General features: G+C 41.7%; 1 protein-coding gene and 1 long non-coding RNA gene across 3 annotated transcripts in view; one reads left to right on the top strand and one right to left on the bottom strand.

Annotated features, from left to right (window-relative positions):
- VPS16 (VPS16 core subunit of CORVET and HOPS complexes) overlaps positions 1–21411 on the top strand; it is a 165995-nt gene that overhangs the window by 115386 nt on the left and 29198 nt on the right. For both annotated transcript variants that reach the window (XM_068244836.1, XM_068244837.1), the window contains 2 exons: positions 18036–18144; positions 18236–18370. In XM_068244836.1, coding sequence (XP_068100937.1) covers positions 18036–18144; positions 18236–18370 — 244 coding nt within the window. The remainder of the gene's footprint in view (positions 1–18035; positions 18145–18235; positions 18371–21411) is intronic.
- LOC137524689 (uncharacterized) overlaps positions 1–21411 on the bottom strand; it is a 34303-nt gene that overhangs the window by 833 nt on the left and 12059 nt on the right. Inside the window, exon 2 of the long non-coding RNA XR_011022757.1 lies at positions 5962–6113. This is a non-coding gene — a long non-coding RNA (uncharacterized lncRNA). The remainder of the gene's footprint in view (positions 1–5961; positions 6114–21411) is intronic.

Here is a 21411-nt window from a genome sequence, read left to right as displayed (position 1 = left end):
GTGCCGCCATATTGGAGGAGGCAATTGTATGTCAATATTGGTTTAACATCACGCGTGGTGATTTGAATAGAGGGCATCTCGGAGAGACTAAAGAATTGTAGTAAAATCCACAATCTATAAAGCTTCCATTATTTAAGCAAAAATTAAACAGAGACATATGAGTTTCGTAGCAGATACATTCGCACAGGGAGTAATTAGTAGTGAAATACTCCCATCTTGTGGTCAATTATATTAAAGCAGCCTCACCAAGAAGAGTTGTATATAGTACAATGCTACTATATTTTTTTCTAATTAAACAGACCTAGAAATATGAAGAGTTAGGATGGGGGTAAGAGGGGGGGGGGGGGAGGAAGGAGGGGGGGAGGGGATTGAATAGAAAGAGAATAAGAGAAAAACAAGAAACAACAAGGAGAACCATTACTTATGACATGAAGTAGGTAGATTCACATGCTGTAATTAAGAATGATTGCCAGAAATCACTAATATAAACATGATTATTAAATATAATAAAATAAAATAGTTGTTAACACGTAATGAACAATTAAAATTAGAAGTTAATCTAGGGGAACGATAAAAGAGAGGACTAATGGTTGCAAAAAAATTTTTCCATGTTGACCGATTCAAAAAGTAGATCGATTATAAGAGTTTTTCTAATACTTCATTGAGACCCTCAGGGACCAGGGTCCTGACGGTCTGTATCCAAAACATCTCTTTGTTCTTCAGGACCTCAAAATTATTGTTGGGTGAATAAACAGTCTATTAGAGTGATGGTGAGTGACCGGGGATCACCTTTGTGGTACATGCTGAAGTGTTTGGAGACGCTGTGTAAGGGATAATGTTTTAGTATATTTCTCTTGTGCTGTCCTATCCGGCTACGGACTAGTTGGGTGGTGCGGCCGACGTATTGTAGATTGCATGGGCATGAAATGACATAAATGACGTTCCTAGAGGTACAGTCAATGTGTTGTATGATATTGAATTCCTTATCAGTAGTATTGGATTTGAACGTCTGAGTGGTTGTGACAAAACAGGCTGTACAACGTGAGTGCAAGCATGGATGGGAGCCCGGATTAGCTGAGGTGATGGTGTGTGCTGTATTGGATTGTATATGTTTCAATTTACTGGGAGCTAGTAGTCCACGCAGATTCGGGGCCCTTTTGAAGGTGAGAGATGGTACTTTTGGTAGTGATGTTCTGAGGTAAGGGTCTTGGGCCAGTAGTTCCCATCTGTTTTTTAGAATAGTGCGTATTTCTCTATGTTGGCTACTATAACCGGTGATGAATCTTGGGAAAGTCATTGTTATAGTGGGATGGTCGGTAACAGGGGCGGCGGCCGGAGTCTTGGTAGCTTTGTATTTGGCGTCTTTGATAAGCTTTTTCGGGTATCCTCGTTCTATGAATTTTTTGGTTAGAGTCTGCGATTGTGCGTGGAAATCTGATAATTCTGTGCAATTGCGGTATATTCTTTTGTACTGGCAGTAGGGGGTATTGGTGGTCCAGGGTCGATGATGAAAGCTGTCGAAATGTATGAAGTTGTTTGCATCAACCTTCTTGAAGTGTGTTTTAGTCTTTATGATGTTATTGGTGGAATATAGATCTATATCAATACCACCACCAATACCCCCTACTGCCAGTACAAAAGAATATACCGCAATTGCACAGAATTATCAGATTTCCACGCACAATCACAGACTCTAACCAAAAAATTCATAGAACGAGGATACCCGAAAAAGCTTATCAAAGACGCCAAATACAAAGCTACCAAGACTCCGGCCGCCGCCCCTGTTACCGACCATCCCACTACAACAATGACTTTTCCAACATTCATCACCGGTTATAGTAGCCAACATAGAGAAATACGCACTATTCTAAAAAACAGATGGGAACTACTGGCCCAAGACCCTTACCTCAGAACATCACTACCAAAAGTACCATCTCTGACCTTCAAAAGGGCCCCGAATCTGCGTGGACTACTAGCTCCCAGTAAATTGAAACATATACAATCCAATACAGCACACACCATTACCTCAGCTAATCCGGGCTCCCATCCATGCTTGCACTCACGTTGTACAGCCTGTTGTTTTGTCACAACCACTCAGACGTTCAAATCCAATACTACTGATAAGGAATTCAATATCAAACAACACATTGACTGTACCTCTAGGAACGTCATTTATGTCATTTCATGCCCATGCAATCTACAATACGTTGGCCGCACCACCCAACTAGTCCGTAGCCGGATAGGACAGCACAAGAGAAATATACTAAAACATTATCCCTTACACAGCGTCTCCAAACGCTTCAGAATATACCACAAAGGTGATCCCCGGTCACTCACTATCACTCCAATAGACTCTGTTTATTCACCCAACAATACTTTTGAGGTCCTGAAGAACAAAGAGATGTTTTGGATACAGACCATCAGGATCCTGGTCCCTGAGGGTCTCAATGAAGTATTAGAAAAACTCTTTTAATCGATCTACTTTTTGAATCGGTCAACATGAAGAAAAAATTTTGCAACCATTAGTCCTCTCTTTTATCGTTCCCCTAGATTAACTTCTAATTTTAATTGTTCATTACGTGTTAACAACTATTTTTTATTTTATTTTATTATATTTATTCATGTCATAAGTAATGGTTCTCCTTGTTGTTTCTTGTTTTTCTCTTATTCTCTTTCTATTCAATCCCCCCCCCCCCCCCTCTTACCCCCATCCTAACTCTTCATATTTCTAGGTCTGTTTAATTAGAAAAAAATATAGTAGCATTGTACTATATACAACTCTTCTTGGTGAGGCTGCTTTAATATAATTGACCACGAGATGGGAGTATTTCACTACTATTCACTACTAATTACTCCCCGTGCGTATGTATCTGCTACGAAACTCATATGTCTCTGTTTAATTTTTGCTTAAATAATGGTAGCTTTATATATTGTGGATTTTACTACAATTCTTTAGTCTCTCCGAGATGCCCTCTATTCAAATCACCACGCGTGATGTTAAACCAATATTGACATACAATTGCCTCCTCCAATATGGCGGCACCAGCTCCTAATACATACTGCGCATGCCCTTCCCTACGGTGTTACGTGTGATGCGTCTATTGATCCGCGTCCACCCGTCGCACGCGTACACAGCGGCATGACGTCATCGTCATCCCGCGCTGCCCTTCCGTCAACCCACACTACCGGAAGCAGCCATGCGCTGTCTGCTTCCGGATCAGATACCCTTACACGCTGGTGTTCAGCTCCATTATAATTCCTACTGGCGGCAACATTTCCCCACATTGGCTGGTCACTTTATACTTGAGGGTGGTAACCACCAACCCCCCTCCTTTTAAGTTGTTTTTAAAAGATTTTACTCTAATTTGGCGCCTCTGTTGCTCCTCATTCTACACTAGCCTTAAAAAACTTGTATATAACTTGCATACATTTCCAAACAAACATATAAACATATACAAGGAGTACTCTGGAGTATGTACCAATAATCATAAATATAGGAAGGTCCCCAGCCCAAAGTAATATACATCAAAAAGTAGGGGAAAGGGCATGGAGTATCTTCCCATAAGATTTTGTCTAAATGTTACTATGCAATACTAAAAAATGTAATCCAAAATCAAAGATATGCAAAAGTAAAAAATTGTCTAATTACACAAGATTCACACCATATAAAAACATCATAGATATGAAAAAGCAGACATATAGGCATGACCAACGCTGACCTGTATCACCACATTGAATGTATCAGTTCCTCCAGAAGTGAAACCTGTTCACATTGCAAACACTTTTGGACAAACTAATACATTGTGTGGTGCTATCTGCTTTTTCACATCTATGATGTTTTTATATGGTATGAATTTTGTGCATTTAAACCGATTTTCACTTTTGCATATCTTTGAGTTTGGATTAAATATTTTTGATCCTGCATAGTTTAGATAACCTCTTATAGGAAGATACCACACTTTTTTGATGTAGGTTACTTTGGGCTGTGGACCTTCCCATTTTTATGATTAATGATGATATACAGGATCTTCTCAAAAAATTAGCATATTGTGATAAAGTTCATTATTTTCTGTAATGTACTTATAAACATTAGACTTTCATATATTTTAGATTCAAATACACACAACTGAAGTCGTTCAAGCCTTTTATTGTTTTAATATTGATGATTTTGGCATACAGCTCATGAAAACCCAAATTTCCTATCTCTAAAAATTTGCATATTTCATCTGACCAATAAAAGAAAAGTGTTTTTAAAACAAAAAAAGCCAACCTTCAAATAATTATGTTCAGTTATGCACTCAATACTTGGTCGGGAATCCTTTTGCAGAAATGACTGCTTCAATGCGACGTGGCATGGAGGCAATTAGCCTGTGGCACTGCTCAGGTGTTATGGAGGCCCAGGATGCTTCGATAGAGGCCTTAAGCTCATCCAGAGTGTTGGGTCTTGCGTCTCTCAACTTTCTCTTCACAATATCCCACAGATTCTCTATGGGGTTCAGGTCAGGAGAGTTGGCAGGCCAATTGAGCACAGTAATACCATGGTCAGTAAATCATTTACCAGTGGTTTTGGCACTGTGAGCAGGTGCCAGGTCGTGCTGAAAAAACAAATCTTCATCTCCATAAAGCTTTTCAGCAGATGGAAGCATGAACCCACTTTTGAAACAGAAACAGCGGCAGAAGCTCCTGACCTGGGCTACAGAGAAGCATCACTAAACTGTTGCTCAGTGGTCCAAAGTACTTTTTTCGGATGAAAGCAATTTTTGCATGTCATTCGGAAATCAAGGTGCCAGAGTCTGCAGGAAGACTGGGGAGAGGGAAATGCCAAAATGCCTAAAGCCCAGTGTCAATTACCCACAGTCATTGATGGTCTGGGGTGCCATGTCAGCTGCTGGTGTTGGTTCACTGTGTTTTATCAAGGGCAGGGTCAATGCAGCTAGCTATCAGGAGATTTTGGAGCACTTCATGCTTCCATCTGCTGAAAAGCTTTATGGAGATGAAGATTTCATTTTTCAGCACGACCTGGCACCTGCTCAAAGTGTTAAAACCACTAGTAAATGGTTTACTGACCATGGTATTACTGTGCTCCATTGGCCTGCCAACTCTCCTGACCTGAACCCCATAGAGAATCTGTGGAATATTGTGAAGAGAAAGTTGAGAGATGCAAGACCCAACACTCTGGATGAGCTTAAGGCCACTATCGAAGCATCCTGGGCCTTCATAACACCTGAGCAGTGCCACAGGCTGATTGCCTCCATGCCACGCCGCATCGAAGCAGTCATTTCTGCAAAAGGATTCCCGACCAAGTATTGAGTGCATAACTGAACATAATTATTTGAAGGTTGGCTTTTTTTGTTTAAAAAACAATTTTCTTTTATTGGTCGGATGAAATATGCTAATTTTTTGAGATAGGAATTTTGGGTTTTCATGAGCTGTATGCCAAAATCATCAATATTAAAACAATAAAAGGCTAGAACTACTTCAGTTGTGTGTATTTGAATCTAAAATATATGAAAGTCTAATGTGTATCAGTACATTACAGAAAATAATGAACTTTATCACAATATGCTAATTTTTTGAGAAGATCCTGTATATACTCCAAAGCTCTCCTTTATTTTTGATTTATTTATCTGAAATATGCAACTACCCTGGTTTTATACTGATCCTTTGCATTTAATATTTCTTGAGTCACTTATCCTGAATACTGTAAGCTTGCAGATCAAGTGCTCTGTCCTCACAGTACCAATATATGCCTATATTAGCTGCATGCTGTTCTATTTGTGTTACTGAAACTGCTGAAGCCAGAAGATTGCATGATATCCTGATAATTAGTAATTTTTAGAGTCAGGGTCAGAAATGGCAGCTTTTAAAATCTTTAGAATTTTAAATTCTGTTGAACTTTCCGCTACTTGATGTTAACTGACATACTGTACAAGGTGAAAAAGAGCAGCAATCGTTAATTACCTGGGTCTTCTTCCAGCCCCTAGATGTCTTCTGAGTCCCTTGCCACAGTTCCGGTGCTCCCCGCTTGCCGCCCAGGGTCGACGTTTCTGCGCATGTGTGGGCGCACCACGCGTGGCCGCCCGTGCCCCCACGTCATCTGGCGTGGACTGTGCCTGCGCATAATGAAAATTTATTTTTTGCATCGATACAATAAAATGTTGTAACACTTAACCAATAAAATACATTTTCAGCCTGTTTGTGGCTGCTTTACCGCGATGCTACTAATCTCTCCCTCACCGCAGGCCCCTTGCTCTACCATCGCTATGACGGCAGAGCTCTTTGAGCTCTGTGTGTAGTATCATTCATCCCACTTTGGCCTGGGGACAGGGCTCAGGAGTGCAGTCATGTTCTCCAATCAGATCCAATTTGGCTGCGTATTTAGGCAGCGTTTCCGCCTGGGTGCTTGGTGCAATGAATGCATGTAGTAATAAAATAATAAAAGGCATAACAATTATTAGGGTTATTCAATAAACAACGCGTTTCACGTGGATACACCATACTTCCTCAGGTTAAAATCATACAATGTCAAGGCTGGCTATAAACAGTATCTTGTATTGGCAATTAGGGACTGGAAGTGACGTAATCTGCGTTAATTGTAGATTCCTGAAGGGACGCCCTTATTTGGTGGAAATCTGTACTTTTAAAGACAATGTAACCCCACTGCTAAAAAAAGAACCCAGATACTTACCGAAGGAGAGAGAAGGCTCTAGGTCCTAATGAGCCCTCCCTCTTCTCTCCTGGTGCTGCGCTGTCCCCGGGAGCAGTATTTGACTAAATTGGTCAAATACTGCTCCTTCCACTGACGAAGGTGACTTCGGAAAGTCTTCGGGAGCCCGAGTACCCCCGAAGACGGGCCGCTCCACACTGCGCACGCGCGAGCGCCCTCTATCGCGTCATTGCGCATGCGCAGTATGGAGCCACCTGTCTTCGGGAGGACTCGGTTTCCGAAGTCCCCAGTGGTGCTTTGAACAGGGAAGCTAGCGCTGCACTGAGGGCACCGGCAGAGGAGAGGGAAGGCTCATTAGGACCTAGAGCCTTTTTTTTTTTTTTTTTTTTTAAGCAGCAGGGTTACATTGGCTTTAAAGGACAACTATAACGAGGGATATGGAGGCTGCCATATTTATTTCCTTTTAAGCAATACCAGTTGCCTAGTTGATCTTCTGCCTCAAATACATTTAGCCATAGACCCTGAACAAGCATGTAGCATATCAGGTGTTTCTGACATTATTGTCAGATCTGACAAAATTAGCTGCATGCTTGTTTCCAATGTGATTCAGACACTGCTGCATCCAAATAGATCAGCAGGGCTGCCAGGCAACTGGTATTGCTTAAAAGGAAATAAATATGGCAGCTTCCATATACCTCTCGCTTCAGTTGTCCTTTAGGCTTTGGTAATTTATTAATACATCTTTTATAGACTATAACCAGAAACTCCCCTTTAGAAACCCTGCAAAATACCTGCACTTAATTGGAAAGAGCCCTTTACAATAGACACTGTTTATTTGCACAGCCAAACCTATATGTTTGTAACTCCACCTGTCTACTTCTGCCAACCGCAGACATCACTTCCAGTAACCTCGCGGATTTATGCTAAAAGGCTCCTCATTCTCCTCCCTTCACTGCACCTTTTTTTCTTCCGATCACAAAGAAGATACATAGTTCACAGGTATTTCTGTATTTCTAGGAATTCTGGTATTCTACGGTCTCTACAGCGATTTCGCATACTGTGAACTGTACTGTACTGTCACTGTAGTCAAGGGGGAAGTAGGTTAGAGTAATGGCATTGTATAGGCTTACATGCAAGTCTATGAGAGTGCTACTCTCTTCCATCACTTTAAAAAAAAAAACAAAGCCTTCATTTCTGGGACTGTCTGAGACTCAACCATGCTTGAATCATCAGCAAGTAAGATATCATTGTCTACGGTCGACCTGGAGAGACTTTCATTTGGTTCTTAATTCAAAGTCAGAGGACCATCCCAGCAATAGTCTGTATTGGATTGGTCAACTAAACAAGGGACAAACTCTGGAGTATTTGCATCCAGGTTGCTATAACTGGGGTTATACACATTTCTTAGAACAAGTTGTCTTTACCCCATTCACTGTCACTGTACGCTTCTTCATCAAAAGAGATTACAGCCTCTTAAGCAGACTGAGTGGTTTCTCCTCTTCACTGCAACCTTCTGGACCACCTTGAGTTTGGTATACTTTGTGCTAGTCTGGGTTCAGAATTTATCATCCTCACAGTTTCTGCTAGAGACATCAAGATGTTGCGATGCCAAGTCCTGAGGAGGCTTTCTTTTCCTTCTGGACGAACTTAGTAGACTGGGATGTTTGGCAGTTCTAAGCAGATGATGTAAATATCAGAGCTCCAGCAGTTTGCTCATTTGTGATTTCCTTGTAGGCCCACATTTTTCAAAAGAACCATGTCCCCTAGTTGAAGATGATGCACTTTGAATTTTTTTGTCATAGTGGGCCTTGTTCAGTGGATTCCTCTGCCATGACGGGATATTAGCAAGCAAACTGGCTAGTTCATAGGCTTGCTTGAGGTTTCTCTTTAATCTCTCTACGTAACCGGCATGTCAGTTTAGTGTGGTGTTATCAGCAGAAACTCCAAATGTGCAATCCACTAGGAGGCGAGCTTATCTGCCAAAAGTCCCCAGCATGTTAAGCAAAGTCCTGTTAAAGTGTTACGGCTGGGCATCACCTTGTGGGTGATATGGAGTGGTGCGACTCTTGTGCACCTCTAAGAGTGATAGTAGTTCTCTCATGAGCTTTCTCTCAAAGTTACGCCCTTGATCCGAATGAATTCTTTCAGGCAGTCTGTAGTTCACAAAATTTTTCACAAAGAATTTAGCTACTGAGTTGGAAATCCCTGAGCATATCTAGTATAGTGGTCTGTCACAGCCAACGCATTGCTGATACCCCCTTCATAAGGTTCAATACTGAAAAAGTCTATACATACAAGCTTTAGTTGCCCTGCACTTTCTAGTTGTGCCAAGGGAGCAGTTTTTGTGGACATAGTCTTTCTTTGAATGCAGCATAGACAGGATCGGCAATAGTTTTCTATGTCTTGCTTCATGCATGGCCAATAGAATCTGTCCCTTACAAGTTCCAGGGTTCTGGATCAACAGGGATATGTGAGGGAGCAGGCTGGTGTTGTACTTTGTTTTCTGGTTGAACTAAATTGACGTATGTCTTTTTTTTTAACCCAAATAATTATGTAACTATGTCATACCCCAAGTGGCCATGTTTATCATGCAACACACGTACGTAGTACTACCTCCTTGTATTTCTGGGGAAGCAACCACTGCCATTTTTTACTGTTGTTAGAACTTGGAGCTCTCCTGTATACAGGGCCATTTCGTGTCCGCAGCCAGCCTCACCCTTCGATCAACAGTTTTGACATTAGGTCTGCATGAATAATGTTAACTTGTTTCTTTTCCAAAGCTGCCAGTATCAATTTTCCTAAAGGATCTTCTTTCTGATCTCTTGAAGGTCACTGTTGCTTAAGGTTGGTAGGGAAGAAGTTTGCAAAGTGACTAAGTTACAGTATGCTAAGGGTGCATTTTTGGCTGGCAGACCTAAATTATGAGCCCAGCATGCACTTCTTTGCTGGCAGGTTGCAAGCTGGCACATTGCTATCACTCCTGGTTCTGGTATCTACCCATTCATCATCAGGGTGTAAGTCTTCATGTGGTCTGTGGAACAGGCCATCCACATCTCCATTCTGGGTGCTTGGACAAGACTGAAATTTTAATAAGACAGAGCAGCCATCCATCTGTGTCCCTTGGCATTCAATTTAGCAGTGGTCTGGGTATAGGTCAGAGGATGGTTGTCGGTGTGAACTTCAAGCTCTGCCCCATAAAGATGCATTTTTTGTGATGGGAAAAAAAGGTGCAGTGAGGGGAGGAGGAGTCTGGAAGCTGAGGAGAAGATTCTTGGAAAGGGAGAAAGGGTGACAGCCTGACAGCAATCCTGAAGAGGACGAATTGGTGACCGAGCAGAAATACTGAAGACAGACATCAATAATATCTTGTGGTTATGAGAAGCTTTGTGATTTTTCTCTTTAAAGGACAACTAAAGTGAGAGAGATATGGAGGCTGCCATATGTATTTACTTTTAACCCATTCAGGTTCCGTCGTTTTCACGTGAGAAATGTTCACCTCCCATTCATTAGCCTATAACTTTATCACTACTTATCACAATGAACTGATCTATATCTTTTTTTTCCGCCACCAATTAGGCTTTCTTTGGGGGGTACATTTTGCTAAGAGCCACTTTACTGTAAATGCATTTTAACAGGAAGAATAAGAAAAAATGGAAAAATTCATTATTTCTCAGTTTTCAGCCATTATAGTTTTAAAATAATACATGCCTCCATAATTAAAACTCACGTATTGTATTTGCCCATATGTCCCGGTTATTACACCGTTAAAATTATGTCCCTATCACAATGTATGGCGACAATATTTTATTTGGAAATAAAGGTGCATTTTTCCCATTTTGCATCTATCACTATTAACAAGTTTAAAATAAAAAAAAATATAGAAATATTTCATCTTTACATTGATATTTAAAAAGTTTAGACCCTTAGGTAAATATTTACATGTTTTTTTTTTTTTATTTTATTGTAATGGTTTTTTTTTATAGTAAACATTTTATTTGGGTAGTTTTGGGAGGGTGGGAGGTAAACAATACATTTATAATGTAAATGTGTGTTAATTTTTTTTTTTTTTTACATTCAGTTGTAGTATTACTTTTTGGCCACAAGATGGCGGCCATGAGTTTGTTTACATGACGTCTCTCTAAGCGTAACACACGCTTAGAGTGACGCATCGGGGAGGGAACAGCCAGAAAAAGCACAGCTTCCGAGAAAAGCTGTCGCTTTTTCAGCGGGGGAGAGGAATCAGTGATCGGGCACCATAGCCCGATACATTGATTCCGTGGCTACCGAATCCGCGGCCGGGAGTGCGCGGTAGCGCGCATGGTTCCTGGATGTAGTTTCTACGTCCAGGAACCAAAATAGGTTAAACAAAACCAGTTGCCTGGGAGCCCTGCTGATCTATTTTGCTGGAATAGTGTCTGACTCTCACCAGAAACAAGCTTGCAGCTAATCTTGTCAAATCTGACAATGTCAAAAACACCTCATCTACTGCATGCTTGTTCAGGGTCCATGACTAAAAGTATTAGAGGCAGAGGATCAGCAGGGCAGCCAGGCAACTGGTATTGCTTAAAAGGAAATAAATATGGCAGCCTCCATATCCCTCTCACTTCAGTTGTCCTTTAATGTTGATGACTGATCTCTAAGGTAAATGGCTTCCTGCATTCCTTATAAGGAGCTGTGTAAACACATTACAGCACCAAACTGCAGTTATATACTGTGACATCAAGCTCATGCCCAGTCAGCTTTCACTCATAGCTCCCAACTGCCCCTTTTTTGGAGAAACGGTCCCTTTTTGGAAACCAAATCCATCTGTCATTTTTCTTTCTCATGTGCCCCTTTTTCAGGACTGATGTACAGATGCGTATTAATATATGTATGTTTCTACTGAAAAATGTATTTAACTCTAAACTTAATTTCCATCATTTAAGTTGATATATTTCTGATTTTCAAAGGTAAAATTAAGGAAAATGTATGATGATAGAGAGGACCAGTGTGGTCTAAACTATACAACTGGATCTTTTGCTTTTGAATTCTTTGTGAGTGGTGTGGGTGTGGTTAGAGGTGTGGCAGGGGTGTGTCTTAAAGTTTTTTATCTCAAATGTTGGGAGGTATGTTCACTTACATCTGCTATAACCTGTGAAGTGCTGGTGTTACTTGCCTGTGGGCAAATACTGCCTGGATTTATAAGTACATCTATTTTTCTGATCCTTTCACAATTCTTCAAAGACGAGCGTACTGAGTTAGGACCATAACTTTGAACTCACAATAGTATAATAGTATACAAAGATGTTTTTCACTTTCATTACTCCGCTTCTCATTGGTGGTTTCCGAGGTGCAGGCGGGGTGTTGGCCGGCTAACTCCCATGGGGACCACTGGTCACAAGGTTTTAATGATTGTTTCCAGAACAGACCCTAGCCATGCAAGTCCTTGTTTACTTTTGACAAGGGAAGCGGTTCTTAGAAATTTGAAACCACCAATGAGAACTGTGGGGCAGAGTGTATGTACCGCATCTATTGCAGTTCCCCATCAGGTCCGATACTGTCATATGATTCACTTTGATCGGTCAGTTCTGGGAGCCTTTGTACTATAAATATGAGCATGTTGGCTTCATTGCATTAGGCTGTGTGGCATAAACAAGGCCAATAAGAGTCCCCAAACGGAGATCCGTTGCCACTCTCCAGCCCACTTGCCCTAAGATGTTTTAACTTTATTACAATAAAGAGCTATTTTTTTACTGAAGTGGTGTCAGATGCTTTCTGGAGAGAGGCTTATAAGGTAGACTTTTAGGCTTTGTTCACACTAGGGACGTTGCTGTACACTTTTCACAGCGCATTGATTCTAATGTACCACATTCATGTGGTGTTGCATGCATTTCTGTGCGTTGAGCTGTAAAGCACACAGCAATGCGAGTAAACAGGTGCGCTTTTTTAGCACTTAAAAGCGCATAGTGGTGTTTTTTTTTACCACTAATTAAAAAAAATATACTTTTTTCAAATGAAAACAAATCTTTATTGACAACTGCTGCATCAAATAAGCAAAATGCATGCTGCAAAAAAGTGCATCAATGCAGACGTTTTTATCTTGCACTTAAATACACTTCTGAACGCACCCAATGTGAATGAGGCCTAAGGGCCTGAGCGCACTAACGCACTTGTGTGCACTTTTCAGTTACACATCAATGTTACAGATGCTGAAAAACGTACAGAATCGAACACAACTGTGTTGTTAGGCTCAGGCCCTAACAAAGCACTGGCAATGGTAGTTCCTAGTACGAAATTATCCCATCGTCATTTTCATGATTTAATGGAAGAGATCACCCCTGGAGAACATTGCATAATGAGATTTATCAAGGTGCATACAGATAAGAACAGATGTTCTGTTGGAGTGGGAGACACCTGTGTCAGTGTTAGTTATCTTTGAAGACTTTGAATTTGGGAAGGAGGGATTCAAAGCTCTATTGATCCAAACAAGAGCCTGCACCAAGCAACAAAGCCATAAAGGCAAGCGGCATGGTTGCCACCTCTGAGTTAGTACAAGCACTAACAGAAGCTATGAGTAAATGTGCGAAGTTGGGACAGAAGTCTGCAGCCTCTGAATACCGCAAGCTAAAATTCTTCTCAAGGGCTCAGCCAGTGCCGAGTGGGGGGGGGGGGGGGGGGGGAGGAGTTTGAACCCTGGTTGGATCAAGTGCTACAAGTGATAGAAGAATGGAATGTGTCAGAAAGCGGTTAAGAAGCAGCGAGTGGCTGAAAGTCTTAAAGGGGCAGCTGCAGAAGTAATTCGAAATCTGAGCATAAGTTAGGAATACTCTGCTCTAGACTACCTGAATGCTTTACAGAATGTGTTTAGCCAAACTGAAACCATGAGCTTCAAAGTGAGGATGCATGAACAGGGAAGCTCTTCACAACTTATGATGCAGATGGGCCCAAAAATAGATATCACGCTATGATTGGAGCCAATACCGAAAGTGTGGCTAGCTGACAAACTGAGGCACACATATTATACTGGTTTTGAAAATTGACAAAGTCAATACAAACAAATTGAATGTGGAAGATGCTGACATAAGGGGGTGGCTTCCTGCCGTTAGATTGGATGTCAAATCAAGGAGATGCTAGAAAAAGAAAAATTGTTCCTCCACAAGTGAATTCAACTTAGGCAACTCTAAGATTGCAATGCGAAGCATCAGGCTGACAGGATCTGACATTCAGAGAACGTTCCAGTAGAGTAGCTACAGGGGATCTGAAGGATCTGAGATGGCATTTGGAGGAGCTGAAAAATGGTGGTGATTTGAGAGTCCAGAAACCCATATGGCCCCCAAATTGTGGTTGTTTGGAAAAATAATGGAACAGTTTCGAATCAGCAAACCATCCCTGATCTACATACCACCCCAAGGATAGAAGATGCGCTAAATTGCTTGGTGGGTTGAAAATGGTTCAGCGTGTTAGATCTGAGGAGTGGGTACTACCAATTTCCAATGGACCAGAAAGGGAGAAAAGTTTGTTTTTTACCACCCTTATTAGGTTCTTTGGGTTCAATGACATGCCTCAAGGTTTTTCAAATGGCCCAGCCTACCTTTCAGTGGGTCATAGAAAGAACCATTGGAGATGTGCACCTCTTGGAAATACTTGTCTACTTGGATGACATCCTTGTCTTTGGGAAAACTTTGGAAGTGCATCGACCAAGGCTGAGGAAGGTGTTGGATCGAATTGATAAAAAAGGATTGAAGTGCATATTCTTTCAGCCTTCAGTTACCTACGTTGGACATATAGTTGTCTGCATATGGAATAAGCACCAACCGCAGTAAAGTGGAAACAGTGACATCCTGGCCTAGGCCCAGAATCATCTACGCTCTTTTCTTTCGTTCAGATGAAGATTTTCTCTTAAAGACCGTGAAAAGAGGGTCCAAAGAATGCATCGAAAATCGCTGGACCTCTGAGTGTGAGGAAGCATTTGACAAGCTCAAAAACCAGCCTCCCCCATGCTCCAGTACTAGCCTATGCTGACTCTAACCTCCATGTAGATGCTAGTGAGCAAGACAAGAGGTTGACCTGTGGCTTTTTTATTAGCCAAAGTTTATTCTCAACTGATAAAAACTATCCAGTCCACAAGTTGGAATTCCTCGCCTTTAAAGGGAACCGAAACTGAGAAGGCTATGAATTTTTCCTTTTAAAATAATACCAGTTGCCTGAGTCTCCTGCTGAACCTGTGTCTCTAATACTTTTAGCCACAGCCCCTTAACAAGCATGCAGATCAGGTGCTCTGACTGAAGTCAGACTAGATTAGCTGCATGCTTGTTTCAGCCACTGTGTGTGATTCAGCCTACTACCAAAGAGATCAGCAGGACTGACAACTGATATTGTTTAAAATGAAACGTCCATATCCCTCTGTTAAGGTTCCCTTTAAAGAGACTCCGTAACAAAAATTGCATCCTGTTTTTTATCATCCTATGAGTTCAAAAAGCTATTCTAATGTGTTCTGGCTTACTGCAGCACTTTATACTATCACTGTCTCTGTAATAAATCAATGTATCTTTCCCCTGTCAGACTTGTCGGCCTGTGTCTGGAAGGCTACCAAGTTCTTCAGTGTTGTGGTTCTGCTATGAACTCCCCCTTCCAGGCCCCTCTATGCACACTGCCTGTGTGTTATTTAGGATTAGAGCAGCTTCTCTCTTATCTTTTACAAGCTGGATAAATCGTCCTCTGAGCTGGCTGGGCTTTCACATACTGAAGAATTACAGACAAGGGCAAAGCTGTTTGCAGGAAGAAACAAGCAGCCTGAAACTTCAGTGCATGAGAACAGGGGGAAAGAAACACACAAATGATCTCTTGAGATTCAAAAGGAAGGCTGTATACAGCCTGCTTGTGTATGGATGTATTTTCTATGTGTGGACATACTGTACATCAACCTACTTCCTGTTTTGGTGGCCATTTTGTTGGTTTATAAACAAACTTTTTAAAACTGTTTTTAACCACTTTTAATGCGGTGGGGAGCGGCGAAATTGTGTCAGAGGGTAATAGGTGATGTCCCCTAACACACTGGTATGTTTACTTTTGTGCGATTTTAACAATACAGATTCTCTTTAAGTGAGCAGTAATGGGAAAACCACACGACTTAGTTCACAGGTCTTTCTACACTGTCTGGAATTCTGGGAGGTGTAGTTTCTACAGTGTTATAGCATTCTGTGAAACATCTATGAAAGTGCTACAAGTAAAACCTTGGATTGCGAGTACTTTGGTTTAAGAGTGCTTTTCAAGACAAGCAAAAATGTTAATGAAATTTTGACTTGATAAACAAGCAACATCTTGATATATAAGCACAGAACATGTAAATGTGTCACATCATCACAAATAAGACAATCGTCTTCTACCTAAATCCTAAAAAGGAGGCAAAAGAAACTGTCATTGGATAAGTTCCTTGTTAAAGCCACAGAACAAAAATGTTGGGATGAGAGGATAGCAATGATTCTGTTATAGTGAAAGTCTTTTTTAAATTTCTATACAGTACAGTTTATACAATACTTTGTATTAAATATTTTCCTATAAATGTTTTTGGATTGTGAAATCCGTTTCCATTGATACATATGGAGAAATTTGCTTTGAAATAACAGTGCTTTGGATCACAAGCATGTTTCCTGAATGAATTCTGCTCACAAACCAAGGTTCCACTGTACTTGCTTAAAGAGACTCTGAAGCGAGAATAAATCTCGCTTCAGAGCTCATAGTTAGCAGGGGCATGTGTGCCCCTGCTAAAACGCCGCTATCCCACGGCTTAACGGGGGTCCCTTCACCCCCAAACCCACCCCCGCAAGACTTGGTCGTAGACTTAGTCGTTCCTGGAGGCAGGGCTAACGGCTGCAGCCCTGTCTCCAGTCGCGTCTATCAGCGGCGCATCGCCGCCTCTCCCCGCGCCCCTCTCAGTGAAGGAAGACTGAGAGGGGCGGGGGAGAGGCGGAGATACGCGCTGGCAGACGCGTGAGGGGCAGGGCTGCGGCGGTTAGCCCTGCCCCAACCTGGAAGAGGGGATGCGCTGCACGGAGGGGGATTTGGGGGTGAAGGGACCCCGTTTAGTGGCGCGATAGCGGCGGTTTAGCAGGGGCACACATGCCCCTGCTATCTATGAGGTCTGAAGCGAGATTTATTCTCGCTTCAGACTCTCTTTAAAGAGGAACTCCAGTGAAAATAACGTAATTAAAAAGTGCTTAATTTTTACAATAATTATGTATAAATGATTTAGTCAGTGTTTGCCTATAGTAAAATCTTTTAAATCCCTGATTTACATTCTGACATTTATCACATGGTGACATTTTTACTGCTGGCAGGCGATGTAGCTGCTGCTTGCTGTTTTGGCAGTTAGAAACAGCTGTAAACAGTTATTTTCCACAATGCAATAAGGTTCACAGACCGGAAACTGCCAGAAGTACCATGGTCTTCAATTTCTTGTGGGCGGAGTTTCACCACAATATCAGCCATACAGGGCCCCCTGATGATCTGTTTGTGAAAAGGAATAGATTTCTCATGTAAAAGGGGGTATCAGCTACTGATTGGGATGAAGTTCAATTCTTGGTCACGGTTTCTCTTTAAGAAGAGGGAAGCCTCTGGATCCTATGGAGACTTCCCACTGTATCCATTGGTCCCCTGTTGCTAGTTGGTAATCTGATTGGGGCCCTGTTCCTCTTCAAACAAGAGTGCAGCCATGCTGTGCCTGCACAAATACGGCCACGCCTGTGCAGTAAGCTGAGACACTCATGCATTAGCTGCAGCATGGCCGTGTTCGTGCCAGTAGAGGACTGTGGCCCGATGTTAAAGGGAAGGTCCAAGCAAAAAAAAAATGAGTTTCACTTACCTGGGGCTTCTACCAGCCCCATGTAGCCATCCTGTGCCCTCGTAGTCACTCACTGCTGCTCCAGTCCCCCGCTGGCAGCTTTCTGACCTCGAAGGTCAGGGCCACATTGCATACATTTTTACGCATTCCAGCTAGTGCAGGAACAAAAATGTATGCGTTGCACCACTAACGCGTAAAAATGTATGTGTTAATGTTCCTGCACTAGCGGGAATGTGTAAAAATGTACGCAATTCGGCCCTGACCTCCGAGGTCAGAAAGCTGCCAGCGGGAGACTGGAGCAGCAGTGAGTGACTACGAGGGCACAGGATGGCTGCATGGGGCTGGTAGAAGCCCCAGGTAAGTGAAACTCATTTTTTTTTTTTGCTTGGACCTTCCCTTTAAGGAAGGTCCCAGGACGAGGTGGAGGACAGTGTGGGAAGCCTCTGGAAGATCCAGAAGCTTAAATCTCCTTAGGCAAGTATTTACTCTTTTTTTACGTTTTTGAGACCTTAGGATCTTTTTTAACATCTATTTTTTTTTCTTCAACAGATTAGTTTTGAGAAGGCTGTATCCTCTTGCTGTAAAAATTTGTGAGTACTTAAAGCAGCCTGACTTTCAAGGAGTTAGTCGAATTTTAGCACACTGGGCGTGTTACAAGGTACCTTTTTATTTTTATTTTTTTTTATTTATTCCCTTGGTTGATTTTGTTATGTAGTGATTGTTTTCTGTAATGCATATGTTTATTTTAGGTCCAACAAGCAGACAAGACTGATGAAGAAGTAGCTCAGGCTATCAATCAAAAGCTTGGTGAAACTGCAGGAATTTCATATGCAGAAATTGCATCAAAGGCATATGACTGTGGCAGAACAGAACTGGCTATTAAAGTAAGTATGTGGTTGTGTGTGGTGCCAAAACAATCCTTTTCTTCACATTTAGAAAATCAACTTTATTTATTCAACATAAAGTATTTTTGAAAGAGACATCTGTTTTTGTCGTTATAAAATTTGTTATCGTACTTCTTGTCCATGAGTTTCATTTTCAAGATTCATGCCTTGAAAAAGAAAAGTGACCATCGAAAGTACCATATTTTTGGACTATAAGATGCTCCTGACCATAAGATGCACCTAGGTTTAGCGGACAAAAACCAGGGGGAAAAATATATGCTAAACCTGGTGCATCCATGGTGAAGGGGCATCTTGTGGATTATGCCCTCTTTGTACCCCATGCCCCCTTGTACCTCTTGTGTCTCCCTGTGTCCTCCTCTGCTCCCTTGTGTCCGCTTCTGTCCTCCTTGTGTCAACCTCTATGCCCCTTTGTGACCCCCTGTGTCCTACTCTATGCCCCTTTGGGTCCCCCTTGTCTCACTCTATGCCCCTTTGTGACCCCTTGTGTCCTACTCTATGCCCCTTTGGGTCCCCCTTGTCTCACTCTATGCCCCTTTGTGTCCCCCTTGTGTCCTACTCTATGCCCCTTTGGGTCCCCCTTGTCTCACTCTATGCCCCTTTGTGTCCCCCTTGTGTCCTCTTCTATGCCCCTTTGTGTCCTCCATCTGTCCTCCGTGTTTTCTTCTGCATGGGTACAGTACAGGGAGTCCCTGACATTGCGGCAGGTTGGAGGTTCGTATTGATAGACGTTCACAAGTCAGGAACTCCCTGCATTTGGACTATAAGACGCAGTGACTTTTTTACCCCACTTTTGGGAGAGAAAAAGTGAGTCTTCTAGTCGAAAAAATACAGTAATTGTTCTCCATAAGTAGCTTAAGGTCAACATAGCCCATAACCCAGAATTTCTTAACCTAATCCTGAATTTGATCTCCACCTTAACCTCCACCATATACTTAAAAATTGAACCTGAAACAAAAATATACTTATGAGATAATTATATATATATATAGTAGGGATAATAAATAGAACATTAGTAGCAAAGAAAAGAGTCATATTTTTATTTCCAGTTATATAGTTATATTTATAACATGCATCAGACTGTCACAGTTGCTGTTTAGAATCCACACTCTCCTTTTTAAAGAGACACTGAAGCGAGACTAAATCTCGCTTCAGGTCTTATATATAGCAGGGGCACGTGTCTACTAATTTAGTCTACAAGCTCAGATAAGCTGTTTTTCATAGATAACAACTCAAGTATTTTAAGGCTAGATTCATAGTGGGACGATGTGGTTTGATGTGACATTAAGGTCTCAACGCAGCATTACCATCGCATACAGCAGATACAGTAGAGCATACAGGCAATGAGAAGTATGCTTCCAAGTCATTACTGAGCATGTGCAAAGAGTCTAACGCAGCTAATAACGTGTATAATGCACTGCATGCAGTACTTTCACTTAACGTGCAGTGTTAGACACCAGTGTGTGCACTGTGAACGGCGCATTGATTTTTCATTGCAGTGTGCTATTCTGAGTTAAATTTTGTTTTCACGTACGACTTTAATGTCCCACTGTGAACTTAGCCTTTATCTTCCTGTCCTTAAAAAACAGAAAGGGACTACATATAATTTCTTAGTAGGGCTAGTATCATATGTGTATATGTTTATCCCATCATGTCACATGTTGCTTCAGGATCACTTTAACCACTTAAGGACTGTAGGCTTACACCCCCTCTTGACCAGGCTATTTTTTACAAATTAGGGCACTGCAGCTTTAAGGGCTCACTGCAGGGCCTCCCCCCCCCCCCTTTTCTGCCCACCAACAGAGATTTCTGTTAGTGGGTTCTAATCGCTGCCAGCATGTTGTTTGTTTTTTTGTTTTTTTTACACATTTTTTTTTTTTTTAAATAAATGTTCCTATTTTTTTTTCTCACCCTCTCCCGCCAGCCAATGACAGCGATCGTCTGTCATAGGCTTCAGCGTATCTCTCCTGTGCCTCATAGGGGGACAGCCATGTCACACGGCTGTCTCCAGTACAGCACTGACGTAGACTGCAGCGCTGTACCATGTAAATAGACGGCGAAACAGTCTTCTAGCGAGCTCCTTCATTCAAGCGGGGATGCGCGCTGCAATCTCCGCCCCCAGGACTTCACGCTAATTGGCGTTAAGCCGTCCTGGGGCTGCCGCCGCGTTCACGCCAATTGGTGTGGAGCAGTCGGCAAGAAGGTTCAAGGGGAATGTATAGTGTTATAAAGACATTTTTATTATGATCAGTAAAATAAAAATCTATATTTTAATTGTGAAAGTATGAGATTCCACGAATTAAAATTTCACATTTATTGTTTTGTTTTGCTTATGAATTAGTGTATATAGATCTGAAGGTTTAATCTCCACTTTATTATTCCAACTTTCCTACACTTAACACATTACCCATATACCCTTTTATCTTCCCACCCATACCCTTACCATACACTTCCTTTACGCATTATTATAGATAAGGAGAAGCAGGAAGACCTGGGGCTCGATTCACAAAGCGGTGATAACCCAGTTAAAGACTTTAGGCGTGATAACCATTTTTATCATGCCTAAACTCAGTTTAGGCATGATAAGTTTAGGCATGATAAGTTTAGGCATGCTAAGTTTAGATAGGTTTAGATCGCACGCAAAGTCCCGCACGCAAAGCGGCGCCATTAAACTCTATGAAAAGTGCACCAGACTTTGCTAGCGCAAAACTTTTGATCAGCTGTGCACTGCGGTGCTAGCCCAGTTGGTACTTAAACTTATCACACCTAAACTTATCACACCTAAACTTATCATGCCTAAACAGAGTTTAGGCGTGATAAAGGGCTTTTCACCACGGTGCTAACTGTTAGCACCGCTTTGTGAATCAGGCCCCTTGTGTTTTCTTCATGCTGTTATAACAACCAGTAGAGCTGGATATCGGTTTATAATAATTATGCTGAGAAAACTGGTGTATACAATGATGATGCATTGCCAAATTCTCTTTTAAACTAAAAAATTTCTGTATTGAGTGCATTATCCGATC

This window comes from Hyperolius riggenbachi, chromosome 7 (genome assembly GCF_040937935.1).
Source record: "Hyperolius riggenbachi isolate aHypRig1 chromosome 7, aHypRig1.pri, whole genome shotgun sequence".
Lineage (NCBI taxonomy): Eukaryota > Metazoa > Chordata > Amphibia > Anura > Hyperoliidae > Hyperolius > Hyperolius riggenbachi.
This window is presented reverse-complemented; position numbering and strand designations above follow the sequence as displayed.